The 27,748-nt window shown below is 56.4% G+C and overlaps 1 protein-coding gene and 1 long non-coding RNA gene across 5 annotated transcripts; one reads left to right on the top strand and one right to left on the bottom strand.

The window, feature by feature from the left end:
* LOC141970743 (uncharacterized) lies at window positions 1-6,440 on the bottom strand. Its single transcript, XR_012635220.1, has 4 exons — window positions 6,363-6,440; window positions 4,925-5,129; window positions 4,308-4,384; window positions 1-4,017 (listed from the first exon to the last, which is right to left on the bottom strand). It is a non-coding gene; the product is annotated as an uncharacterized LOC141970743 (long non-coding RNA).
* Window positions 6,441-12,446: 6,006 nt separating this feature from the next.
* FEZ1 (fasciculation and elongation protein zeta 1) lies at window positions 12,447-27,623 on the top strand. Of its 4 annotated transcripts, none has more exons than XM_074927684.1 (10): window positions 12,447-12,537; window positions 14,738-15,040; window positions 18,647-18,743; window positions 19,916-20,002; window positions 20,550-20,760; window positions 23,113-23,405; window positions 24,519-24,599; window positions 25,003-25,078; window positions 25,546-25,611; window positions 27,464-27,623. In XM_074927684.1, exons 2-10 carry the CDS (start codon window positions 14,766-14,768, stop codon window positions 27,478-27,480), a joined length of 1,203 nt encoding a protein of 400 aa, XP_074783785.1. In that variant the 5' UTR covers window positions 12,447-12,537; window positions 14,738-14,765; the 3' UTR covers window positions 27,481-27,623. The 4 variants fall into 4 exon arrangements, with proteins under 4 accessions (XP_074783785.1, XP_074783782.1, XP_074783784.1 ...); XM_074927681.1 differs by lacking the exon at window positions 27,464-27,623 and adding an exon at window positions 25,756-26,916; XM_074927683.1 differs by lacking the exon at window positions 27,464-27,623 and adding an exon at window positions 25,756-26,057 and having other exon boundaries at window positions 23,113-23,384.
* The last annotated feature ends 125 nt before the right edge of the window (window positions 27,624-27,748 follow it).

Below are 27,748 nucleotides of genomic sequence, written 5' to 3'. Positions count from 1 at the left end.
CTCCAGCCCCAGCCCCAGCCCTCTCCCATCTCTCTTAGCTCATTAAAGGTTCGATGTTCGTTTCACAGCGCCTCTGCCTGGGCTCATCCCTGCAGTGGGAGGCGGGGGGCCAATGCAGCCCCTGACCTGTGTGTAGATCTGACCCTCCACCTCTTCACCCACTGCATGAGGAACCCCCCATGACTCTGGGTGGAGATGTTGAATCAGAACATTAGTTCCCAGGCTCACGGTTAACGAACTAGAAAGAGCTCTCAAAAATCCATCTGCTCCCATGGAAGCAGGAAAATTCTTCTTTAGCTCTGATAGCAGGACAAAACCATCTGGGACTCGATACGCTAACTCTGCAACAAGGAGGGGTCTGTGCACTGATTCGTACCCCCTGTTGCGCCAATGTTACAAATCTCGACAAATCGAACACCGTATCCTGTGCTGTTTCCAAACATTTAAAAATGTTACATCAAATCACCATAGCTTCTGGGGGATTTTCACCTTCTGGCCTGTTTAGGTGGATACCATCCATAATTTTGCTCTGGTTTGAGCCCAGAGGGCAACTGTGCACCACACAGCTGCTCACTCACCCCTTCCCCCCAGTGCTGGGAAGGAAAAAGGAAGCAAAAAGCTCAGGAATCCAGGAATGACAGGGAGGGGTGGCTCACCCTTTACAGTCACGGGCAAAAGACAGACTCATTAGGGGAAGAAAACAAGAGTATCACTTGAATTCAAACACTAACAACACTTAACAGACACAGTGGGACAGAGAAAAGCGTTAGGTTGCCACACCTTGAAAAGCCCTCACCCCACTCCTCCCTTCTTTCTGGGCTGTTTTGTTGCGGATCTCTCCACCTCCTCCCCTCAATGGTGCAGGGGCAGGGAATGGAGACTGCAGCCAGGCCTGCCGCTCCTTCCTCCCTGAGGGGAGGAGGACTCTGCATTCTTCCCCTGCTCCACGTGGTTCAGCGCGGACACCGTCCCCAACGTCCCAGACTTGACAGCCCTCTTCAACAAGCTCCCTGACCTCTCCGAGTACATGCAAGCAGGTGGTGGCGGGGCTGGGGAACAGCGAGGACACCATCCCTGATGTCCTTGATGTCCCCAACAGCATCACCAGCACCACCAACCTGCCTTGATGAGCTCCCCGACCTCTCCATGTACATGGTGGAGGATGACAGCCCCCAGGACCAAGCGGTGCTGGCACATCTAGGGGACAGCGGGGACACCATCTCAACCGTCAATGTCCCCAGCTTGCCTGCCAAGGTCCTCGAGGAGATCCCTGACCTCTGCAGGTACGTGGCAGGGGGTGGCTGCCCCAAGTGGCGGCAGGCCTGGGGGATGGCGAGGACACCTCAATGTCCCTGATGTCTCCAACCTGACCACCTCCCTGAATGAGTTCTCCCACCTCTCGGAGTACAGGGCAGAGGGCGGCTGCGGGGACATGTACCCATAGATAGATGGGCCTGGCCCAGGGCCCGTGGCCAGACAGATTGGCAACGCCCGTACAAAGCCAAGCCCCAGAGAAGGGGCTCACCCAGACACGGCAGACCTGGCAATGAACTGCCGGGCATTAATTCCTTTCTGTGCTCACAGACACAGGACCAACGGATGTCCTGCAGGAGGCCCGGGTCCGGCTCATCGATCTCAATGTCTGCAACAGCAGCCGGTGGTACGCGGAGCCGTCCACCCCCACAACCTGTTTGCTGGCTCCCCGCAGGGCGGCATCGACACCTGCCAGGTAGGAGCCTGTGACACGGCAGCGCCCAGCGGCACCAGCAGCCCCCTACAGCCGCCCAGACACGGGCTGTGCCTGGCCAGTGGCCCTCCCACCCCCGCTGGGTCCCCACCGCCGCTGGGGCTCTCCTTCCCCAGCTGCAGGTCCTTGCCCAGGGCCCCACTTGCCCCAGAGGCCCGGGACTCTGCCCAGAAAGCCCACCCAGCGCTCCTGGCAGCCCCGAGGTCCAGCTCCCAGCCCTGGAACATCGCTCTCACACCCGGCCAGCATCGCTGTGCAGAGATGAGAGCAAGTCCTACCCCACGGGCCCACCACCCCCTCCCAGACAAGGTCCTCTCGGTCCCAGCACCCGAGCAGGGCCTCTGTGCCGCAGATGCAGCTCTGTGGGTGCTGGCAGAGAGAAGGAGCCGGCCCAGGCGCAAGGACAGCGGCCACCCCACACCACCGTGACCCTCATTCCTCCACTGCAGGGTGACAGCGGTGCTCCTCTCATCTGCAGACAAGAGTGCTCAGGATTTCTGGCTCGTTGGGGTGACCAGCTGGGGGAGAGGCTGCACGAGAGCAAAACAGCCCAGAGTCCACACCTCCACTCAGCACTTTTACGATTGGATCCTAGAACAGATGGGCCTGCCCCAGCAGGAACGGTTGCTCCAATGCCACAGTCCACCTTCCCCTCAACCCCCCTTCAGAGGCCAAGGCCAACACCAACACCATCAGGCAGGTTCAGCTCCTACCCCCTGCTCCCCAGAAGTTGGTGGAATTCTTCATTTGGTTGCAGGAGCTCCTGCAGAACCTGAGGGAAGGCCTGAGCAGCAGAATGGCCAGGATCAAGTGCGGGCTGCAGTGCACCATGACCATCTCCTGCAGGGACTATGCCTGCTGAGCCAACGGCAGCCTCAGCATCAACGGCCTGATCAGTCCTGCCCACACCCCTCTGGCTGCACAAAAACACCGATGTTTGTCTTAGTTGAATGAAGCTGCCACGTTCCACAGCCCACCATGCTTCGGTTCCATTCCATCTCCTGTCCAAGGCAAGGATTCCACGCCTGGCACCTGCAAAATGAGGCTGCAGGCAGCCAAGTGGGGCACAAAGGGGAAGAGTCACTCCGAGGGGTGACCCTGAGCCTGGTTGGAGGGGAGGGGGAGGGTACAGTGGGAGAAGGGACCACTGGTCACAGGGGAGAGCGGTCTTGGGGACAGCAGCTGGAATACAGGGTGTCTAAGGGTGGCTGCTGGTGGGACCTCGGTGTGCATGCGTACAGTGAACCAGTGAACTTGAAACTAGACTCTCGTGACCCGGAGACACGGCTCTGGACAGAGCCAAGCTGTGCCCCATGCCGGGGTGAGGAGCTGGACATCCCAGCACCCATATCCCAGGAGCTTGGTGTCCCTGCTGTCAGCTGAGCAATCTCTGCACGTGCTGTGCTGGTGAATCCAGGGAGTGAAGGGTGTTTGTGTTTCACTAGTAAACATCAGCCCCTACCCATCGGGAAAGGCAGAGAAGGACTGGCTGTGCTCCTGGTGATGGACGGGCTGGTTACGAACCCAGGGATGCTGGTAAAGGCCTTGGCCTGCCTGTGTCAGTCTGTTCTGCCCTTCCCATCAACTGTGTGTGTCTGTGCATGTGTTTGTGTATCTGCCCTTTGTGATGCAGTATCAGTCTTTGGAGCACACACAGAGGGACAGCAGCAGCCACATCCATGAGGCTGCGACAGGAGAAACCTCCTAGGGGTGAGTCCCCCAGATTCAGCTCTAGTGGGACCGAAAGGAGAAATCCCCCGTGCTCAGCAGTGCCCTGGCTGCTCCCGGACAGAACGGGGAAGGAAACCCAGAGAAAGTCTGCAGCAGAGGTCACAATGGGCAGAGGCAGCGCTGGCGAGGTGTGACGGCGAGGGCTGGCAGCTGGACTGGCACTGTACAGTAACTGGGCTGCTGATAACAGGAGGGCAGCAAGGTACGAGCTCAAACCTTTGTACAAAAGGCTATTTAGTGATTGTTTCCTCCAGTGGGTACCGTTAAAGCATCTTGGCAGGACCCTGCCCTGCAGGTCCCAACACGACTTCTCTCTCCTGGCCAGCTCTGCCTTGAAGAAACATGCAGTAACTGCATCACCAGAGCTCTCGGGGCCTGAGAAAATTCCCTCTGCCAAGGGCAGCTCTGAGCAGCCCCAGAGATCCAGAGCAAAGGGAAGAACAGTCCCAGGGTGCAGGGCTGAGGCAGATGGGGGCTTCTCTTCAGGGCAGCTCCTCTTCACCCGACAGATTGTCACCCTCCTCCTGCAGGTCAAAGCTCTGGGAAGAAGCAGGACAAAGAGCTGCTGAGAAGTACGAAAGCAACAGCTGCACTCTGCTGTGGGTCTGTCGGATTTGGTCTGGGGCAGCGTGGGCTCTTCAGAGGGTCCCACCACAGCCCTTCCCCCAGACACCAACAGCACACAAACCCCGTGGGGTCACCAGCACAAGGCCAAGCTTCCCACCCCGCAGAGTTTTACCCTCTGCCCCAGGCTCTGCTTTCCCCCAGGGAAAAAAGAGCAGAGCTGGGAATGACTCGGGAGCAGTGCAGGAAGTGGAGCCTTTCTTACCTCCAGTTCTCCCTGAGCTCGCCCAGGAAATCTGAACTCTGTCGGTGAGCAGCTGCTGGGTGATGGTCACTGAAGAGCTGCTGGGAAGGAGAACGCTTGTCACTCTGAGCAAGGGGCGCTGGGTTCTGTAACACACGGGAACTGCTCCCACACACCGAGAAAAAACCCCAAACCTCTGCAACTCCCCGCAGCGACCGACCCTCTCCCGCAGCCCGAGAGCTGCCCCAGCCCATCCCCTGCCCCCTGTGCCTGCAGCAGACCCATGTCCCTGGGCTGCACAGGGCTCTCAGGGGGGCTGACCCCAAGGGCTGGGTTCTACCCTCACTGCACTGCTGCCATCTGCATTCTTGTAGGTCCTACCCCAACCCCTTTGTGTACTCCAACCCCACACATCTCTGTAGGTCCTACCAAAACCCCCCATGTCCCCCACCCATTCCTGTAGGTCCTACACAAACTTCCCATAGTCTCTATGTCCCCCACATTCCTGTAGGTCTTACCCAAACCACCCATATTCACCACCTCCATCCATTTCTGTAGGTCCTACCAAAACTCCCCTCTACTCCCCATCTCTACACATTCCTTTAGGTCCTCCCCAAACCCCCCCCATCCCACCACACCTTGAGGACAAGCCAGGTGGAGACGGTGATGAGGAGGGTCAGGACCTAGTAGGGGTCATCTCCTGTTGAGGTTTTTTTTTTACAGTATATAACGACGTCACGGCCAGCGGTGGCCTCATGCTCCTCCGCCACTTCTCCCTTGCGAGTGTTACCCTCCCTGGTGACGCCATGGCTGTGCTGGGGCTCTGCAGAGAAGGCTTTGCCCCTGGGAGTGAGAGGGGTGGGCACCGATGATGACATGCAGGGGAGTGATGTCACATGCCCCCCTCACACACACACCCCCACTTTGCTTCTTCCCCGCACCACCCACCCCCCCCGCCCTTGCCCAGACGCTGTAGGGGCCCCTCTGGGCCCGGAGACCACCCCTGGGGCTGGGCCCCTCGCCATGAACCCTGACCACCACCAGCGCCCAGGTGAAAGGGGGATGGAGGGGTTGGGGGGAGCAGATTGTGGGGTCTGGGGGGTACACTGGGGGCTCTAGGGGGGCCACGGGGCAGGACAGGGATTTTAGGAGGAAACACTGGGAGTCTGGGGGCACAGATTGGGGGTCTGGGACAGCCACAGGGCAGGGCAGGGGCTCTGGGAGAGCACACTGGGGGTCTGGGGGGGCAGACTGAGGGTCCTGGGAGGCACCACAGGGCAGGGTGGGGGCTTGAGGGGGGAAGGCTCTGGGTCAGCCCCCCTATAACCCCCCTTCTCCTCCTCCTCCCAGGCAGCCTCCCCACCCTCCAGAGCCACCATGGGGCAAAGAGAGCCCGCTGTAGGTCTGGAACCACCTGCTGTGGGTCCGGATTTCCCCACCCCTCCAGGGCTGTGGGGCAGAGCCCCCCCCCCCCCCAACGGTGGGTGTGGAGGGGGAGGAGTGGGTGGAGAATTTGGGGCTGGGGGCTTACACCCCCGTGGGGCTGGTGCAAAACTGCCTCCAGTTCCTGCACCTCGACGTGGGGCTGCCCTGGTGGAGGCCATGGCTGTCGGAGAGAGGGGGTGGGGGTCTCTGTGGGGCTGAGAGGGGATCTGGGGGGTTAGGAGGGGGCCTCTGTGGGGCTGAGGGAGAATCTATGGGGTTGAGGGGTGTCTCTGTAGGGGGATTTGCGGGGCCGGGGGTGTCTCTGTGTGTCCGTGAAACGTCCCTGTGGGGGGTTGGGGGGGGGGGGGGGGGGATTTGTGGGGGCTGCCCCTGACCCCCCCGCCGCCCCCAGGGACGCTGGGCCCCGCCTGGCCCCGCTGCTGGTCCGTGGGCAGCGCGAGGCCGCCCGCCTGACTCCAGCGGCTCCGGCCCCCGGTGACCCCCGGGAAGGGCGGGGAAGGCCGAGGCGAGGAGGGGAAGGCGTAAGAGGGCAGGGAGGACCCCAACTCCCCAGAGCCGCCGGGTTCACACGCCCCCGGGCGGGGGGAGGCCGCGACGCGGGCGTGACAACACCCCCGAGGTCGCCCCTACCCGCCTTCCCGCCTCGTCGGAGCCCGGAGGAGCGGGCGGAGTCCGGCAGCGGCCGCCGCCATCACCGCGGCCCTGAGGGAACGGGGAGAAAGGGCGGAGCTAAGGGGGACAGGACTCCGCGCAGGCGCAAAGGAGCGGGGCCGGCGACGCCGCATCCTCCATGGGGAGTGTGGGCATTGCCAGGGTGGGGGCGGGGCTAGTAGAGCGCGTGAGCAGAACGCGGAGGAGGGGCGGAGCGACGCTGCATCCGCCATGGGGAGTGTGGGCATTGCCAAAGCGGGGGTGGGGTCAGTGGGGCGCATGCGCAAGACGCGAAGGGGGGAGCTGAGCGATGCCGCGGCCGCCATGGCGGGTGAGGGCAGACCGTTCGGGGGCGTGGCCGGCGCGGCGTGACGTCATCAAGGCGGGAAGGCGCTTTCCTCCCCTCAGCCGCCGCCGCCTCCTGTCCCTCCCGCTCCCCGCCGGCCCCTGAGGGAGGCAGCGGCTCCCCCTGGGCGCCCCCTCCCCGCGGCACCCCCCGCGCTGGGGCGGGAGTCCCTGAGCTCTCCCCGGTACCCCCGGGCCCTCACGCACCCCCGTCCCTCCCCCCCGGGACCCCCCTGACAGGGCACTTGGTAGCGGGGGACGGGACCCCCCTGGCAGGGTGGGGAGAGGGGCCCCCCCGCCCACTGGGATCCCCCCACCAGGGGTTTTGTGGGGCAGGACTCCTCGGGGACCCCAGGTGAGGGGTGCGCCCCCATTAGTGCCACCGCTGCCCCGTTAACTCGTTATTTTCGCTACACTCCCACCCCAAAAAAAAAAATTCCCTTTTTCTCCCCGTTTCTCCCCTCAGGTGATGGCGGAAGAGGCCGAGCCCAGCGCCCCAGTCACGGCGGAGGGGTCTCCCCCCACGCTCCCGAGGGTCCCCCCACATCCTGGAGGCCTCTGAGGGCCCCCCCGAGATCCTGAGGGTTCCCCCCACACCGCGGGATCCTCCCAGGGGTGCCCCCCCATCGCGGGCCGCTCCAAGGGGGCACCCCCGACCCAGGGGTTCTCCCCGAGCCCCGGGGGGCAGCGAGGGTCCCCCGCCGCCCGATCTCGGGGCGCTGCGTGTGGCACTGGAGGGGCTCTGACCCGGGACCCAGGGGAGGGGACGCCGGCCGAGCTGGGCCCGATTTTGGGGGTCCCGCGGCCCCCTCAAGACGAATGTCAGCACCTGGATGGGGCCCGGCTGCTGCGTGACGACGCTCAGCATCCTGGAGAAGTGCAGTCAGAACCTGCTGCTGCCGCGCTGTCCGCTTCAAGAACCCATCTCTGCCGCACCATCAACGCCGTGAGGGTACCTCAAAACCTCAAGGACCCCAATCCCCTCTGTATCATCCCAATATCCCCTGTAAAACCCCAATATCACCCCAGTGTTGTTCTTAGTACCCCAATATTTTTCTATAGGGCCCCGATGTCCCCCGTATCACCCCAATATCCCCTGTATCACCTCAGTATCCTCCATAGCACCCCAATATTCCCCCTTAGCACCCCAGTATTTTGCTGTAGGACCCCAATCTCTACGTATCACACCAGTATCCCCAGTAGAACCCAAATATCACCCCAGTATTCTCCTCTAGCACCCCAGTATTTTGCTATAGAATCCCAATGCACCCTGCATCATCCCACTATCCCCTGTAGAACCCCAATATCACCCCAAGATTCCCCTCTGGCACCCCAATATTTTGCTATAGGACACCAATATCCTCTGTATCACCCCAATATCCCCCATAGAACTCCAATATCCCTCGTTAGCACCCCAATATTTTGCTATAGGACCCCAGTATCCTCTGTATCACCCCAATATGCCCCATAGATGCATTTGCTGAGCAAGGCCAGTCCCTGGAGGGGCAAGAGTAGTGGCCTGAACAACAGCAGCCTCAAGCTGGTGAAGGGCGCGGGAGCTCCCTGCTGCCATCCTGGCTTGTGTGGAGAGACGTCAGGCACCCAGCCGAGCGCCCAGCCTGGGCCCGAGGGTGCCGGGGCAGGGTCCCTCTGAAAGTGGAATAGCTGCTGTCAAGGCCTCTGTGGCTGCCGAGGCACCAGTGGTGCCTGTAGCTGGTGCCTGCCAGCAGCTGGTGCTCATTGCTTAAGGCGCCTCGGCCAAGAGCGCACCCAAGAACGTAATTTTTGCCACTGTGATGGTACATCCTGGGGAGGAGGGCAGAGAAACCAGCAGACACCACCTGTGGCAGTCAAAGATAAGAAAGCTGAGAAACTTTACAGACAGAGCAATGAGCCAAAATGAGGCCATCAATGAAAAAAACCTCAGAGTTCATGGAAAGGACACTAAGACACCTCAACCACCACTAGGGACCACCACAGACCACTGAAAAGCCCCATGGAAGCCCCTCAGAAACCCTTCCCCAGATTTTAGTGTGCTTGTGCAATGTATTAACATAGGCGTTAGATCCTCTGGAAATAGGTGTGTACTTTTCGGGAATTACATGAATATTCATTTCTTTTATTGTATATAAGAAGCGTGCTTTTGTCTTTCGACACGCACGTCAGGTGGAATGATCCTCCGCCTCCAGCGCTGCAGTGAAGAGTGCCTGCCTTCTAAAACTGCAAACTAAGTCTTAGAGGGGTTTTTTGAGACCGAATTTACAGTAACACCAGGGCTGGGCCCCAGAGAAACTGGGCTTGAGGCTGCTTTGGTTTTGGGAAGCTGACTTGAAGGTGGTGCCCTGGATCTGCTTCGAGAGAGCAGGCAGAAAGCAGCCTGAGAGAAGGCAACTCATCCTCTGGCTACTCTGCTATTCCAGCGCCAATTTGCCGGTGGCTGGGGGGGAGTGGTGGGAGAGGGGCCACACCTGCACGTCCTTGCTTCCCGGGAGCTGGGAAGTGAGTGGCTGGAGGGGCCAGGGAAGCCCAGCCGAGGGCTGCAGCTACACTCCCAGAGGGCTGTGCCACCGCAGAGAGCACCCAGGTGCCGTTCCCTGGGCCAAGGGTAGCCCAGGATTAGCTGGTCCCCTTCCCCAGGCAGGACAGTCCTGTTGCCCAAGACCTGCCCCCCCCTCCCCTCTGAACTCCCAGCGCTGAAGGGACACCACCCGCCTTTTGTGATCTCAGGCGGCCCCTCAGCCCCCGCACTGTGTTCTTACCTCCATAATTTCCATTCTTGTGGCTGTGCAAACCCAGCTCAGCTGCTGTCCCCCAGTCCCCCCTTACCCTGTCCTGCCACCCTGCCCGCACCCATGCAGCTCTGTGCTGGCAGTTGCTGCCTGGAATAAGCAGCCCCATTTCCAGGTGATGGGGAAGATGTGCTGCAGGCAGGGCTTGGGACATAGTGCAGGCATGGGCTGGGACTAGGGCCCCAGCATAAATGATTTGTGACTGGTCTTGAAATAAAGCAGGCTGCATGTCATGCAAGAAGGTAGTTTTCCTGCAAAGCAGACTGGGAGCATGGCTGAGTGAGCAGGAGCGGAGGGAGGAAGCAGACCACCGGACGATGCTGTGCCATGGCCTGCCAGGAGCAGAGCACAATATTCTCAGTGCCAGCCAAAGTAACGTGGGAAATTGGCCTTTTTCCCAGATGGGAGCCCGGTGAAGTTTTGTGCTGTGGGATGTAGTTGGGGCCCTCGGGCAGAGGGCTGCAGTTATGCCCAGTGGGTGATCTGAGCAGCGAGGAGGGGAGAGAACAGCCTGAGGGGAGAGGAACAGGCTTGGGAAGCGTGGCAGACTGGGAATGCCTCAGAGGCAGCAGGCTGGAGGATAATGTGTCCAGGGAAAGGTGCTACAGGGAAAGAAACTGCTTCTGGCAGCCCAGCTTCTCTCCTTTGCTAACCACCCTCTCCAAAAGCCCCCAGACCTGCAGCCAGCACTGACTTGGCCAGGCCATGCAGGACCCTTTCCCAGCTGCTCTCTAGGCTTGGTGGTAGGACTGGGGGTGTTGCTCAGTGCAGCCTTCGTGGACCCTTGTGATGACACCATGGCCCCCCCAGGGTCCGTGGAGCTCAGGTTGAGAACTGCTGCTCTATGGGACCCAACCACCCTACATGCCTGTTTGTACTACACATAGGCATAGGTGACAAGGGATATCAAAGGGGATGGCAGGAGGATGTGCAAGGTAGATAGGATTTCCCTGTTATAGAATCACAGAATCATCTGAGTTGGAAAAGCCCTTGAAGCTCCTCCAGCCCAACCATGACCCTCACCCTGACCGTTCCCAACTCCCCCAGATCCCTCAGTGCTGGGTCAGCCCAACTCTTCAACCCCTCCAGGGATCCCGGGGACTCCCCCCCTGCCCTGGGCAGCCCATTCCAACGCCCAACAGCCCCTTCTGCACAGAAATCCTTCCTCAGAGCCAGCCTGACCCTGCCCTGGGCAGCTTGAGGCCATTCCCTCGGGGCCTGGCGCTGGGGCCTTGGCTCCAGAGACTCATCCCCCCTCTCTGCCCCCTCCTGGCAGGGAGTTGCAGAGGGCCAGGAGGTCTCCCCTCAGCCTCCTCTTCTCCAGACTGAACCCCCCCAGTTCCCCCAGCCGCTCCCCAGCAGACCTGTGCTCCAGACCCTGCCCCAGCTCCGTTGCCCTTCTCTGGCCACGCTCGAGTCATTCAATGGCCTTTTTGGGGTGAGGGGCCCAAAACTGAACCCACTCATCGAGGGGCGGCCTCCCCAGTGCCGAGCCCAGGGCTCAGATCCCTTCCCTGTCCCTGCTGGCCACGCCAGTGCTGACACAAGCCAGGATGCCATTGGCCTTCTTGGCCCCCTGGGCACTCTGCTGGCTCCTGTTCAGCCGGCTGTCAGTCAACACACCCAGGTCCCTAGTTTGGCTCTTGTGTTGGGATCATAAAGAATAGATCTTTAATATCTAACACATTAATGTATTGCATTAATTCTATCTACAATGCTGGGAACAGCGTATGTTAGAGGGTGACTTTATTTAAAGCCATGTGCCGTGTCCCATCTATTTTTTTTCAAGGCCGTACAGTGCTGTTATATGATGAACGTGGTTTTATTTTCCCCGATAATACCCCAATTATTACTCTAATTGTTTGACTATTTCCATAACGGGTTTTATGGCAGGAGCAGTTTATCAGTTTGCAATAGCTAATTGCAATATAGGGAAGAGGGCTCCATGAAATACGGATCTACATCCGTATTGCAAATGGTAAACCTCACTTTAACTGTATATTGCGCCTCGAGAGGTGAGTTAGCAATCGCACCGAGTCACCACAATTAGCAGGATGGGTGGGAATGAAGCACCCAGAGCATGAAGTCAAACTTCTCCCATTTTTGTCAGCGCCACATCAAGGCGTGTGATCCTCCAGCCAGGACTTGGGAAAATGTCACTAAGCTTAACAAAAAGTGTTTCGGAGCTGCTTTTGAGGTTTCTCACCTAATAAGAATGACAAAAAGTCGTGTGCGGGTGGCAAAACCCTTGTTCTGTTAAAAATTGGCACAGAAAAGGAGTTGGAAAGCGCAGCCCTTGATGCTCGTCCTCCCTCTGCATCCCCATAGCCCCATGAGGCCAGGGATTAAACTCGGTACCAGGGGAAAGGGGACTTAAAACTGGTATCAGGGGAAGCGGGACTTACAACCGGACCGTTGAATCAGGGCACTGCAAACTGTTCAACTGAGATTTAAAACAAAACAAAGTTACATACATGACTCCGCTGCTCTAAACCATGTTTATTTAAAAAAAACCCCAGGCGACCAAACAACCTACTGGGTTTTTTTGAGAGAGAGAGAAAAAAATTTTTTTTGACCGTTAGTAAATAATTTTCTTGGAGGTATTATTTCATCTTTATCTCATCTGTTTTTCTAATTTCTATTTGTAATGTACATACCATATCCATGCAGCCGTGCATGTGTAAATAGATATAAATAAAAATAGAAATATGCATAAATAAATGCAAATACAAATATAATTATAAAATATCGATGTAAATATATAAATTAAACATCTCAATATAGATATAAATATAAATAAAAACTATCGTGGTGCCGGGGGGGGAGCTCCGCAGTATTTTAGGGATCGAAAAAGGTCGGAGACCACCCTCGGGGGGGGTGGGGGGGGGTGTGGTGTGACGTCACCGCGCCCACCTTCCCGGTGACGTCACTCCCCCGCGCGTGCGCAGTGCGGCGGCGCTGCCCCCCCACCCCCCAGTCCCCCCCACCCCCTGCGCGGCGCGGAGGATGCGGGGCCGCAGGTGGGGACACGGGGGGACGCTTCTTGCGCGGAGGGAGGTGTGCGCGGGCGCGGGCGCGCGGTGTTCGGGGTGCGGCCGCGGGGGGGTTGGCGGGGATGGATGTCGGGGTGCAGCGCGGGGCCCGCAGCGCGGGGCGGACGGTGCCCCCGGCGCTCTGTGGGTAACGCGGCATCGCGGGGTGCGCGGGGGGGCCGGGGGGTGCAGCGCGGGGCGAGCGCCGGGGGGGTGAGGGCGCTGGCACGGCGCGGGGCGGCGGTGGGGACACGCACACACGCATCGGGCGGTGCGCTGGCGTGCGGGGGGGGGGGTTGCAGCGCGGAGGGGCGTTGGGGTGCGGGGGTCTCGGTGCATTTTTTTTTTTTTATTTTTTTTGGGGCGGGGGCTGTTGCTCGGCTGCGCATCAGCATCCGTGCGCGGGTGGTGCATTGTGGGATGCGCACGCGCTGCGGGGGGGGGGGGGGGGGGTAGAGGCGTTTTGGGGGTGCGTGCGCGCAGCCGGGGGGTGCTGGCGATTTGGGGGCGCCCTGGGAAAGGGGGGGTGCGTGGGGGGGGTGCGTGTGCAGGGCACGGGCGGCGCTCAGAGCCCCAGTCTGACCAGGTTTTGCCCCAAAAGCTGCGGCGTGTTGCTGCGCTGTGCCCCCTGCCCGGGGGAAGCGGCGGCTCGACTGGCTTACTGCTGCCTTACTACTGGGTTACTCTTTGCTTCCTGTGAGGCTGCTGCCCAGATACTGCTGGGATACTCTCAGTAGGGTGGTGAGGCGGTAGTGAGATACTGTCAAGACACAGCCAAGATGCTCTAAGGTTACTACAGGGATGCTACTAAGATGCTATCAGGAGTTCACTGAAATGCTATCAGGATACTCCACAGGCAGTACTAAGGCGCTCTCAGGGTGTGCACTAAGATACTGGCATGTGGATACTACTGGTATAGTGTGAGAATGCTACTAAGATACTATCAGGGCACTACTGGGATGCTATAGGACACTACTAAGATTTCCAGCATCTTTCCAGGGTTGATACTATTAGGAAGGTACCACCAGGGTACTCTCAGGATACTACTACAGATACAGTTACGTTGCTTCCAGCATAGTTACATGGCACTAAGATATTATCTTACTAACAATAAAATAATAAATATTTGAGTAAATAATAAAATAATTTAATAGCATTGCACTACCAAGATACCATCAGGACACTACTAAAATACTAGCTATATACCATTAGTCCACTATTAGGATCCTATCAGGACACTGCTCATATACTACTGTGATACTATCATGGCACTGTTAGGATGTAACTAAGATGCTATTGGGATGCTCCTGACATAGTATCAGGATACTCCTACCTGTGCTAGTACAACATCAGGGCAATTCTGAGCTATTCCGTGGCTACTACTAGGATACTCTCTTGGTGTAGCACAAATGTACCATCAGGATGCTACTAAGATGTTATCAGGATACTGCCTGGATACACCAAGGATACTACTGAGATACTTTCACAGTACTATTGAGGTGCTGCTAAGATACCTAGTAATATCCTAGTAATGGTGCTACAGGGCCATTACTAGGATACTACTAAGTATCAGGGTACTATCATGATACTTGCAGGATATTCTGCTAAGGTGCTATCAGGACAGTACTTTTAGTAGGATGCTGTCAGGATGCTACTAAAAAGTATCAGTGGAATACTTCTGAGATACTACAAGGGCACTAAAAAAGATACTTCTGGGATACTATCTGGGCAACACTCAAACTTTTGGGATAGTCAGTACATTACTGATGCTAGTATGATACTTTCAGGCCACTACTAAGATAGTGATATAGTATAAGGATACTACTAAGATACTACCAGTTCAGTAAAAAAGGTAGTGTTATGGTACTTCTTATATACTATCAGGGTAGCTCTAAGATACTTTTGTGCCACTGTCAACACTTTGTTGCTACTAGTAAAATACAACTAGTATTATGTCGGGATAATAACTATATGTCAGGATATCAGCATATTTTTATAGTGCCGCTAAGATGCTTTGAGGTCAGTACTAAAATGCTCTTGGGATACTACTAGGATACTAGAGAGATACTGCTGGTTGTTCAGTAGGTCTGGCAGTAGGGTTTCAGCCAGCACAGCAGCAGCAAAGGTAATGGGGGGCCCTGGTGTTGTAAGCTGTGAGGGGCTACTCACAGGCACCCTCTCCCTGCAGCTAAGGCAGCGCGGTGGCGTTGAGGAGGATGGAGGCGCCCCTGGTAAGCCTGGAGGAGGAGTTCGAGGAGGGCCCCGGGGACGATGGGGGCACCCCGCAGCGCACGGCAGACCCGGCGCTGGCGGAGCTGGAGAGCTTCTCGGCCGAGATGATGAGCTTCAAGTCGATGGAGGACCTGGTGCAGGAGTTCGACGAGAAGCTGACCGTCTGCTTTCGCAACTACGATGCTGCCACCGAGGGTCTGGCCCCTGTGCGGGGGCGTCTCCAAGCGCAAGAGGAGGAGGAGCGCCTCCAGGATGAGGAGTGAGTAAAGCCCCACTGCTCCTCGGGGGCACATGCCTCCTCGCGTACTTGCAAAATACTCCCCCCCCCCCCCACCTCCAGTGTAGACTGGCTCACTGCATTGCTTACTGCCACATCAAAGCAGGGCTGTAGTAACCTGTGAGTAAACCCACTCATGGCCTCTGTGCCTCCTTGCACCTTTGGGAGACTTCCTTGGGTCACGTGCCACGTCAGGAGTAGCACGGTCGTATCCTGTGAGTAAGGACTCCCTTGGGATCTGCGTGCCGCCACGTGGTACACCCCGCGTGCAGCTCAGACCCCTGCATTGCAGCATAGTCATGCAGCAGTGTGGAGTAGCTGTGTAGTATCCTGTGAGTAGCTGTGTAGGATCCTTAGAGCAGCTGTGTAATATCCTATGAGTAGGCCACCCTTGGGCCTGCATGCCTCCTTGCATGGTCATGAGATACGCCCCCTCCCATGGCATGCAGGCCAGGCTACCCCACTGCAGCATGGCTGTGTACCACATCAGAGTAGCAGTGTAGTATCCTATGAGTAATGCCTCTCTGGGGCCTACTGCACCTTCTTACATGCTTGCAAGACTTCCACCACATGCACGTGCTGTGGCGTGATCATGCAGCACCTTGGAGTAGCTGTGTAGGATCCTTGGAGTAGCTGTCTAGCATTCTAGGGGGGTGCCCCATGTCACATTGCAGGGGGTGACAGCCGGCCAGCAGGCTCAGTCTGTGTGAGGAGAGCCCCCAGGGGGGTGAGTGTAAACCTTGAGTAAGGTGTGAGTAGAGCTTAGCCTCATTGCAACATGCCGGGGGAAGCCAGTCTCGGGCAAAATCCCCCCAGCCCTGCCATAATACAGTGGCATTTGCATTAAAATCTTAGATTTTCATTAAAAAGCTTTATTTCTAATTGCAAAATGAGATTTTTTTTTTTCCCAAATTTTTGTATTTCTTCAGCGATGTTTATGCCTTAACACCTTTCTAACAGATTTTTTGTGTGTTTAATTGGGATTATTCCCCAGGCTGCCATTCCTAATGCTCATTTTTCACCATGCAAAGTGGTTGTTTTCAGCCCAAAAGCCCCCAAATCTGTTTGTTTCAGGCTTTGGGTTTTTTTCACCAAAACCCGCTGAGGCTGAATTGCTTTTCGTAATTGGCCAAATTGATGGTTTTTCAGAGAAAAACGCATTTTGGCCCGGTGCCGGGAGTGTGGCGCTGTCGCCGGCAGCCGGCTCGCTGCGCTGCTTTGTGCTGCTTATTGTGTCTTTTTGGGTCAGTTTGGTCAAAACAGGGCTTTTTTTTTTCTTCTCCTTCTTGAATGAGCCCTGTGTGCCGGGTGGGGGATGGGCTGGAGCCTTAAAGACGCTGAATTTCCCTAATTATTAACCAATTCTTGCCATAATTAACTCAGAAATCTGCTGCTGCTGCAGCTTGCCTGACTCTGCAGGGTGCTGGCTCTTTAAGAGCAGAAAAAAAGCAAGTTTGGGGGGATAATCACGGGTTTTTTTTCCTCTTTTGCTGCATTTTTGTTAAAAATAGGAATATAGGGGTTTTTTTGACATATACGTTAATTTGTGAAATATGTTATTCAGAGGGAAATTAAGATCAGGTGAGGAGGGAGATGAGGTAAATACCAAAATAGAGCATTTTGGGGGCGGAGGGGGGCAGGCGTTTTTGGGGTGATTTGGAGGGAATCGGGATGTGCGTGGATGAGGCAACGTGTCGGACTAAAAATGCCATTTGTGGTGGGAAAACGGGTGGGTTTGCATTAACTGGGGAGAGATTTTCTAATCTCTTTGCGTGCCTTTACCCCCGTTTTTTACCTTTTTCCCTGTGTTTGATCTTTTTCTCCATTTTGACTTTTCCTGATGTCACCAGTTTTCAGCTCTCCTCTCCCATTTTCCCCATTTTTTCTCTTCCTCCCTTTCTCCCTTTTTCTCCACTTTTCCCCCATTTTTCCCTTTTTCCTTCTTTCAGCCCTTTTCCTCCTTCTCCTATTGTCTATTTTCCCATCTTTCCTTTTCTCCCCCCTTTTCTCTTTCCTGTTTTCCCCCCCTTTACCTTCTTTTACTCCTTTCTCATTTTCTTCCTTTTCCCTTCTACTCCATTTTCCCTTCCACAACTTTTCCCTATTTTTCCCCCCTTTTTGCCCTTTTTTCCCCATCTTCTCCTTCTTCCCCCCTTCCCCCCCCCCCCTTTTTCCCTCCATTTGCTCTCCCCTCCCCCATGCACCTTTTTTGGGGTGAAATAAGGCAAAATCAGTCCAGAACCCAGAGGAGAATTGGGCATCTCTAATAGTGAAACAGAGGAGGGGGGGTTAGGGGGGTTCAGGGTACTTTTGGGGTGGTTTGGTGCATTTTGGGGTATCAGGGCCATGGTTTGGGGCAGTTTTGGCGTTGTTTCTAGGTGTTTCTGGGCTGTATTTTGGGAGGTTTGGGGTTTCAGGGTGTCACAGCAGTTTTTGGGGGTGTTTTGGGGTGTCTGGGGGGTGTTTCAGAGCAGCATTTTTGGGAGTTCTGGGGCAGTTTGGGGGTGTTTCAAGGCTGTTTCAAGGTGACAATTTGGGGTATTTCATGGTGGCATTTTGGGCTGCTGGAACTGCATTTTGGGGCATTTCAGCATGTTCAGGGCAGCATTTGGGGGAGTTTTGAGGCATTTTGGGGTGTTGGACAGTTGGGGTTTGTTCTGGAGCATCACAGTTGTATTTTGGGGTGTTTCTCTGGGGTATCAGGGCAGCTTTTAGAGGCATTTTACGGTGTTCCTGGGCAGTGTTTCAGGACAGCATTTTGAGATGTTTCAGGGTGCTCTGGAGCAGCATTTTGGGGCATTTTGGAGCATTTTGAGCAGCATTTCAGAATTTTGGGGTATTCCTGCGTGTACAAAGGTGTCATTTGGGGATGTTTTGGAGCATTTTGGGGGGTTTTGGTGTGGTGGTGTGAAGCGTTTCAAGGTGGCAGTTTTGGAGCATTGTGGCTTTTGGGGGCATTTTGGGGTGTTTCAGGATGGCATTTTGGGGCATTCAGTGCATTTTGGAGCTTTGGGACCTTTAGGACTATTTTGGGGTGTTCCAGGTCAGCATTTTGAGGTGTTTTGTGGCCTTTCAGAGGGTCTTGGGGTTTGGGGCAGTGTTTTAGTATAACATTTTGGGAGGTTTCTGTGGCTTTGGGAGCTTTCAGGATGTTTTGGGGCATTTCAGGGCATCATGGTGATGTTTTGGGGTGGCATTTTGGGGCATCTGGAGACATTTTGGGACATTGCAGTGGCCTTTTTGGGCATGTTTTGACGGCAACGTTTCAAAATTACATTTGGGGTGTCTCAAGTGCTGGGGCAGCATTTTGGGGTCCTTTGGGGTATTTCAGGGCAATATCTCATGATGATATTTTGAGAAGCTTTGGGGTCTGCTAGGGCAGCATTTGGGATCTTCTAGAACATCATTTGGGGTGTTTGGGGATTTTTTGGACATCTCGGTGGTGTTTAGGGATTTTTTTGAGGACGTTTCAGGGTGTTTCTGGGGCTGTATTTTGGGGTGTTTCGAGGCACTTCAACATGCCGTTTTGGAATGGTTTTCTGGGAGGCAACATTTTGGGATCAGCACTCACCACCCACCTCCCTGCAGGGTCTGGGATGCTCTCACCGATGGCTTCGCCCCCCGGGGCTCCCCCCGGCCCTGGCTGCTCCCCGGGGCTGAGGCCCCCGACAGCACCGACCCCCAGGTACGGCTGTGGCTCCCCAAACCCCCTTTGTCCCTGCATGACCCCCTGCTGATGACTGACAGCTGTCCATCAGCCCCAAGGCTCAGCAACCATGAGAGCACTGCAGACTACTCAGCATTTTAGGGTGAAACCACACTGAAATGGGCAAGATTAAGTGTTTGGTTTGGCAGTCTGGTCTTTGCCTCCAAGCCAGGCATGAGGTGGTGTATTTTCTGGAGCAGAAAATAGTGTTTTCTTCATTGGAGTGAGTTTTAGCTCAACATAGCTGTCTTTTGGGTTGTGGGTGGGCTGCAAAGATGCCCCAAAATCCACTGAATTTAACCCACTTGAATGTTACGCAACCTGTGGTTAAAGGGGGAAAGTAAAAAGAAAGAAGAGAAAGTAAATTTCTTGGGTGGTTTTCTGCTAAAAAGGTGAAACAGACTGTGAAAGGCGATAAAAAAGATGCCTCCCTGTCCAACATTTCCATCCATCATCTCCCCATCCAGCATTCCTTCTGACATCTCCCCATCGAATGTCCCCATCTGACCTTTCCCCCATTCAGCATCAACATCCACCACCTCCCCATCCAACATCCCCATCTTCTCCATCCAGCATCTGCAACACCTCCCCATCCAGTGTTGCCGTCCACTATATTAATCCAAACATCTCTCCATCCAACACATCTGCACTTCTCCCTGTCCAACTTCCCAGTCTAATGTCTCCATCCAGCAACTCACCATCCAGTGTCTCCCCATCCATCTCTGCGCAGGACACTGGATGGGGATGCTGAAGATGTTGGAGAGGGAGATGGTGGACAGGGAAGCATTGGATAGGGAGGTGTTGCAAGGAGACAAAGTCCCCTCCAACATCCCTGTCCAACATTTCCCCATCCAACATCTCCATCCACCTCTATCCAGTGTCCCTGCCCAACATCCTTCCATCCAATGTCCCCATCCAATGTCTGCACCCAGCGCCCTCATCCAGTGTCTCCCCATCCAACGTCTCCCTGTCCAACGTCCCCATCTGTGCCCCCATCCGATGTCTCCCCGTGCAGACACCCCCAGCACCATGTCCCCCCCGAGCTGTGGTTCCTTGCTGGCTGTCCCCATGCCAGGGCCATGCTGGGGCTGTGCCTGTGCCGGGCCATGCCTGTGGTGCCACCAAGGCCACCCAGCCTGTGTCTCCTGCAGCTCTGTGAGAAGGAGGAGGAGGAGCTCACTGAGAGGAGTGAGCAAGACTCGGGCATCAATGAGGAGCCGCTGCTGACAGCTGAGCAGGTACCCCTGGTCCCCTGTGTGTTCCCCAAAAGCCAGGCTTTAGCCCCCCAGCGTGGCCTCAGCCCACCCCAGCCCCATGGTCATATGTCGAAAGCCCCAAAAAAGGCCAAATGTAGGAGGGAGGGCCTGGGATGGAGATTTGGATGTAGGTGGAGGTGCAGGTTGTGGGTGCTGATGTGGGGTTTGGGTGCGGATAGGAAGGTGGGGTGTTGGATGCTGGGTGGCATGGATTGAGGGATGAAAATGGGGGTCAGAGGCGGGATGGAGTGGCAGGAGGCAGCGCGGAGGCGAGAGGCGGGTGTGGGGTGCGGGTGCTGGGAAGGGGACGTGGAGGCGGGCGCAGGGTGTGGGATGCTGGGTGGAGGAGGTGCGGGTGCAGGATTCAAGGTGCAGGGTGACGGGAGCAGGACGCAGGAGGATGAAAGGGAGAAGGGATGAAGGGAGAAGGTGGCAGATGCGGGTGCAGGGTGTAGCTGTGGGCTGCCCGGCGTAGGTGCGAGATGGAGGTAGGATGGGGGTGCAGATGGAGGACACTCATGCCCTGCAGGTCATCGAGGAGCTGGAGGAGCTGATGCAGAGCTCGCCTGACCCCGAGGCCGACCCCGAGGGTGATGAGGATGAGGAGGAGGACGAGGAGGAGGATGAGGAAACAGAGACCGATGCTGAAGGCAAAGGCAGTGGCGGGGGCACGGAGCCCATCCTCCTGCGTGAGCTGTGTGCTTTCTCCCCTGCCTTCAACAACAACTGCTCCCATGAAGGTATGGCCAGCAAAATCCAGCCCCAGAACTGGAGCAATTCCAACCAAATTAGACAGCTGGGTCTCTCGGGGCCTGGCTTGCTCCACTCTCCGTACCCCGTTTGGCCGGCGGGGGTTCTTGGCAAAAGATGAGGCCTGCGAGGATCTTGTTTTTAGTGTTTCTTCACATGCACCCGGGGTTTTGCTCAGAGCACTGTGCATTTTGCTGAGCACTTCGCTCCCCCCAAACGCACTAATTGCTGCTGTATACGCCGTACACCAGGCATGTCCCTAAATCCATGGATTTTCCCTAATTATGCCTTTCCCCAGGAGCACCATGCAGCATGCATTTAACTGCGCCGTGCAGCGCGGGGGATGTTTCTCTACGTGCCACTAAATGCACCAAATGCTAAACTTTTCATTAACGGCATGGGTCATGTTCCTAATGAGTCCAGGCAGCACCATAATTGCTCAGGGCATGTCATTTATGACACGGAGCATTGCAGTAGTTGCACAAAATACTTATTAATTGCTGGTCCCATAAATGCACGGTGTATCTCCTTAATCACATGATGCATTTTAACAGTTCCAGGGTGCGTTTCACTAATTGCACTGTGCATTTCATTAATCATCATGGGAATTTCACTACATGTAGCGTGTGTTCACTTGCTGCACTAGCGTATCACTAATTGCACAGGTGTATCACTAATTGCACAGGTGTATCACTAATTGCTGCAAACATGCTGGTAATTGCATGGTGTATGTGACTAATTGAACTAGCATGTCACTAATTGCACAGACATATCACTAATTGCCCCAGACATGCTGGTAATTGCATGGTGCATATCACTAATTGCACTGGCATGTCACTGATTGCCATGGGCGTGCCAATAATTGCATGGTGCATATCACTAATTGCACTAGCGTGTCACTAACTGCACTAGCATGTCACTAATTGCACTGGCATGTCTCAGACAGACATATCCCTATCACACTTCCTGTGCTCGGCATTTCACCAGTGGCCCTGGGCCGTACACTGATTGCCCCGTGTCTGAATAATTGCAGTCTGTGCCTCGCCAATTACATATTTTTTTCCTTTGCATCTCCCTAATTGCACTCTGTGTGTCACTAGTTGCACGGGGTATGTCACTGATTGCACCAAGTGATTCACTTCTTGCGTGGTACATTTCACTAATTGCACCAGACATCCCGCTAATCACCCCCAGCACCTTAATTACACTGCGTGTCCCACAGTAATAAGGCATTTTGTAAACTTCGGGGTGCATTACGTTAATTGCACCGGGCATCCCGCCAGTCGCCCCAGCTCGGTGTGGGTCGCACTTACTGCACTGGTGCTTCACCAGTCACTCCAGGCAGCCCTTGGGTCACCCTGTGCAGCTTCATCATTTCTGCCTGCATCGCACTAATTGCCCAAAGCATTTTTCAGAATGAGTGTGCGTTTTCCTGATTGCACTGGCGCCCATCAGGGATTGGACTGGGAGTGTGACCGGTTGCGTTGCTGCTTATCACTCCAGGCGTGGCCTAGCGGTGTTACCCCTTACCCCGGGGCTGCCCATTAATCCGTTAATCACCCTCACAGAATCACAGAGTCACTCAGGTTGGAAAAGCCCCTCGGGATCACCCAGTCCAACCCTCAGCCCGACTCTACAAGTTCTCCCCTACCCCACATCCCCCCACAGCTCATCCCAACGGCCCTTAAACCCCCCCAGGGATGGGGACTCCCCCCTCCCTGGGCAGCCTGTTCCCCTCTCTGACCACTCTGTCTGGGAAACATTTTCTCCTCCTGCCCAGCCTGACCCTCCCCTGTGGCAGTTTCCAGCCGTTCCCTCTTGTCCTGTCCCTGATCCCCTGGGAGCAGAGCCCAGCCCCAGCCTCTCTGCAATGTCCTGTCAGGAGCTGCAGAGAGGGATGAGGGCTCCCCTCAGCCTCCTCCTCCTCACACTGAACACTCCCAGCTCCTGCCCTGGCTCCTCACAGGATTGATTCTCCAGCCCTTCCCCAGCCTCGTTGCCCTCCTCTGCCCTCGCTCCAGCCCCTCCAGATCTCTCTGGGATTGAGGTGCCCAAACCTGGACACAACCTCCAGGTGTGGCCTCACCAGTGCAGAGCACAGGGGGACTGTCACCTCCCTGCTCCTGCTGGCCACGCCAGTGCTGACACAAGCCAGGATGCCATTGGCCTTCTTGGCCACCCGGGCACACTGCTGGCTCCTGTTCAGCTGCTTGTCAATGAGAACCCCCAGATCCTTCTCTCCCAGACAGCTCCAGCCACACTCCCCGAGCCTGTAGCCATGCAGGGGGTGGTTGTGGCCCAACGCGTGGTAACTAATAATCACGCGGTGGTACCGGCGGCAGGGCTGGGGCGGCTGTCGGCGCGGGAGCTGGCGGCGGCGGCGGGACGTGCAGAGGCGGCGAGCCGGGCGCTGTCGGCGGAGCTGGTGGCGCAGCTGGCACGGCGGGACGAGCTGGCGTTCGAGAAGGAGGTGAAGACGGCGTTCATCGGGGCGCTGCTGGCCGTGCAGGGCGAGCAGCGGGAGCAGCGAGAGGCCGCCCGGCGTCGCCGCCGCGACAGGGGGCTGAGCCTGCAAGGGGGGCGTCCCGAACGGGGGAACCACATGCCCCGGAAGGTGGGGGCCAGCGCGGCCATGGTTGGTGGGGGAGCAGGGAGATGGCAGTATGGGGGATGCAGGGACAGGGGGACACGGGGAGGGGGGCTGCGGGGACGGGATGGAGCAGAGGGATGTGGAGACATGGGGCAGGGGGATGAGGGGAAATAGGACGGGGGGGCTCAGGGGTGTGTCGGGATGGGATGGGGCAGGGGGACATGGAGCAGGGATGTGGGGATAAGGCTCAGGGGGATGTGGGCATGAGGTGGGGCAGGGGGTCATGGAATTGAGGACATGGGGCAGGGGGACGTGGAGGATGGGGGGACATGGGACAGGGGGCTCGGGGGATGTGGGGATGGGATGGGGCATAGGGACATGGGATTGGGGACATGGGGCAGGGATGTGGGAATGGGGGGGCTCGGGATGTGTATAGGGATTGGATGGGGCAGGGGGACATGGGACAGGGGTGTGGGGACAGGGGCGCTCAAGGAGATGTGGACAGGGGATGTGGAGATGGGAAGGGGCAGAGGGACGTGGGACTGGGGACATGGGGCAGAGATGGGACAGGATTGCTCCGGGAACATGAACAGAGATGTGGGGATGGGGCAGGGGGACATGGGATTGAGAACATGGGGCAGGGATGTGGAGACGGGCTGGGGGGATGTGGGGATGGTATGGGTGGTGGGACAGGGCAGAGGGACCTTGGATGGGGGAACATGGGGTTAGGGGGATGAGGGATGGGGGCACATGGGACAGGGAGATGTGGGGATGGGGGGACAAAGGGGGATGGGGGCACATGGGACAGGGATGTGGGGACAGGATGGGGCAGAGGGACATGTTGGGGGGTACATGGGGTAGGAGGATGAGGGATGTTGGGACATGGGATGGAGATGTGGGGACAGCGGATGGGTGAGGGGATGGGGCAGAGGGATGTGGGACAGGGGGATGGGACAGGAGGGGCAAGGGGAGAGGGGACATGGGGACAGGGGGGATGTTGGTTTGGGTGAGTGAGAAACATGAGGACAGAGGGGGGGTGGTGTGGATCAGGGGAAAAGGGGATATGGATGGGAGCCAGGGGGACATTGGTGCCAAGGGAGGTGCCACGGGTGCTGTCCGTGTCCCTGGGAGGTGACGGGGTGACACACGTGTCCCCAGCGCTTCAGCATGGAGGGCATCTCCAGCATCCTGCACTCGGGCCTGCGCCAGACCTTCGGCCCCGCTGCCAACGAGAAGCAGGTGCCCTTTTCCCCTTTTTCCCTCCAAAATTGCTCAAATCTGTTCCCTTTCACCACCACCCCTGCACACCCCATTCCTCTGCATCCCCCAAACCCCTTTTAAAATATTTTTAAATTCTATAAACCCAGTCCATCCCCTGCACCCTGCTAATCCATGCAAAAATCACCATTTTTCACCCTAAAAAATCCTTCCTAAGCAGGGTTTTGCATTTGAGAGGGTTTTGAAGCATGCAGTTAGTTCAGCATGCCGAAAAATACCTGCAGCTTAAATGCAGTCACTGAAAAATCACAGACATATTCTGCTTTTGCATCAATTTGGGGCAATTTGTAGCAAGGCATTGCGAAAAAGAGGCAGTTTTGTGCCATCTGGCTGGTTTTTGGGGTGGCGTTTGTTTTTTTTTCAGTACCTGAACACGGTGATTCCTTACGAGAAGAAGGGGTCGCCGCCCTCTGTCGAGGACCTGCAGATGCTCACCAACAGTGAGTGTTCGTTAAAGCTGCTGGTTTTGGGGCAGAATCAATCATTTTGCCTCACCACGGCACGGTGGATTTGGAACACAAATGCGCATTTTGCGTTGCTGCAGCAGCTGCAGTTTGGGTGCATCATTGCAACGAAGGCCGTGTTTGGGGGGAAAGACCCATTTTTGCAGCATGGCAGCACAGTTTGGGGTGCAGTCATGCATTTTGCATCGCTGCAGCACAGCTGATTTGCAGCAAACACACCCCCCCATGCCCCATTTTTGCACCCTACACCAGTGCTGATTTGGGTGTAAAACACTTTATGTGTTGTCATGACTTGGCTGATTGGAGTGAAAGTGCTTTTTTTTGGATGCCCTCAGGCCTGGTGCATTGTGGGAAACTTTGGCAACTGTAGGGCTGATTTTTGGGGGAAAAGGGACGTTTGGGGGTCAGTGGGGCCAGGCTCACAGCTCTGTTCCCCCTCACAGTCCTGTTTGCCATGAAGGAGGGGAATGAGAAGGTGCCCACACTGCTCACGGACTACATCCTCAAAGGTACCTGCTCGCGTCGTCCATCCCCTTGTGCACCCCTCGTGCATCCTTCCTGCAGCTCCCATTCAGCCCTCGTGCCTCTCTGCATCCACCACGGATCTTCCTGCATCCCCCGTGTGTCCCTGTGCATCCCTCATGCATCTCCAGTGCATCCTGTGTGCATCCTCTGTGAACACCAGGTACATCTGCATCCCACATGCATCCTTCATACATCTCCGTGCATCCTTTCTCCGTTCTTGTGCATCTCCCTTGCATCATCCATGCACCTCCTGTGCATCCCGCATCTCCCTCGCATCCTGTATGCATCCCTCACGCATCTCCACACATCCCTTACGCCTCTCCGGTGCATCCACAGAATCACAGACTGGTTTGGGTTGGAAGGGACCTTAAAAGTTTCAGTTCCAACCCCCATGTTTTCTACATGCTTGAATTAAAATAAAGGACAGAGTCCCCTCAGCCCAGGCTCCCCTCACCCCCCATGGACAGGCTTCCCTCAGTCACAGAATGGTTTGGGTTGGAAGGGACCTTAAAAGTTTTAGTTCCAACCCCCCTGTTTTTCACATACTTGCATAAAACACACCAAAAAAAGTCCCCTCAAAGACAGGCTCCCCCCAGCCCATTCTCCCTGCAGCATTCCAAGGACAGGCTCCCCTCAGTCACAAAATGGGGTTGGAAGGGACCTTAAGAGATTTATTTCCAGCCCCCATGTTTTTTACATACTTGCGTAAAAGCCAAAAACCTGTCCCCTCAAGGACAGGCTCCCCACTGCCCGGGGTCTCCCCAGCACCCCCAGTCCCGTCTCCACGCCCCCCCAGCCCAGTCTGCTGAGGGCAGGAAAGGCGCCGTCGTGCACCCTTTGTGAATCCCGGGTACATCTCTTGTGCGTCCATCCCTCACGCGCCCTCCCACGCCTTCACAGATCACGGCGTGCCCTTCATGCAGCCTCGTGAGCCCCTGTGCACCACCTCATGCACCATCACGCATCCCCCGTCCATCCCCGGTGCATCTCCTGGGCATCCTCGCGCATCCCTCACTCTTCTCCATCTCTCGTGCAGCTGCCTGCGTCCTTGTGCATCCCTCATGCACTCTCCATGCCTTGTGCATTCCTCGTGCATCACTCCCACGTCCCTCCTGCATCCTCCGTGCATCCCATTTGCTGCCATTTGCGCACCCCCAGGCATCCTTGTGCACACGTGTGTATCTTCACACAACCGCTGTGCACCCTTATGAATTGCTCATGTATCCCAGTGTGTGCTTGTGCACTCTTGGCATCCCCGTTGCACACTTGGTGCATTGTCGCGCAGCCCTTTGCATCCTTGTGCGCACTTCTGCGTCTCCATGCATGCTTGCGCATCATTGCGTATTCTTGGGCATCCCCGTGCACACTCGTGCACCCCCGTGCACACTCGTGCATCATCGTGCATCCTTGTGTATCCCCGTACACACTCACACTTGTGCACCCCCACACACGTTCATGTGTCACCATGCGTCCTCATGCATCCCTGTGCACTCATGCGTTGTTGCTCATCCTTGTGCATCCCCGTGCACACTTGTGCATCCCTGTGCACGCTTGTGCATTATCATACATCCTCATGCATCCCTGTGCACGCTCATGCATCATTGCACATCCTCATGCATCCCCATGCACACTTGTGCATCATTGCACGTCCTCATGCATCCCTGTGCACACTTGTGCATCTCCGTGCACACTCGTGCATCGTCACGCATCCTCGTGCATCCCCGTGCACCCTCATGCTGCGTCCTCATGCACGCTCGGGCATCATGGTGCACCCACGTGCCACCCTGTAGGTCCCTGGTGCACACTGGTGCACACCCATGACCTCTCTCTTTGCAGTGCTCTGCCCAACCTGATGCGGCGCTGCCCCCACCCCGGCACCCCCCGAAAACGGGGCCAAACCCGAGGAAAACGGGTCGCCTGCGCCCCTCCCCTCCCCCGCACTCCCCCCACCTTTGCACAGCTGGGAAATAAATAATTCGTTTCATTAATTAAGCAACCGGCCTCCGGCGTCTTCATCCCCCCTGCTTGCGACGTCGTTTTGCAAATTTTCGTTAGAAAAATGCACTTTTTTGACGGAAAAAAACGACAAGGACTTGGCTGCGATGCTCATGAATATTCAGC

Source organism: Athene noctua, chromosome 26 (assembly GCF_965140245.1).
Source record: "Athene noctua chromosome 26, bAthNoc1.hap1.1, whole genome shotgun sequence".
NCBI lineage: Eukaryota > Metazoa > Chordata > Aves > Strigiformes > Strigidae > Athene > Athene noctua.
Note: the sequence above shows the minus strand (reverse complement) of the source record. Positions and strands in the feature narration are given on the sequence as shown.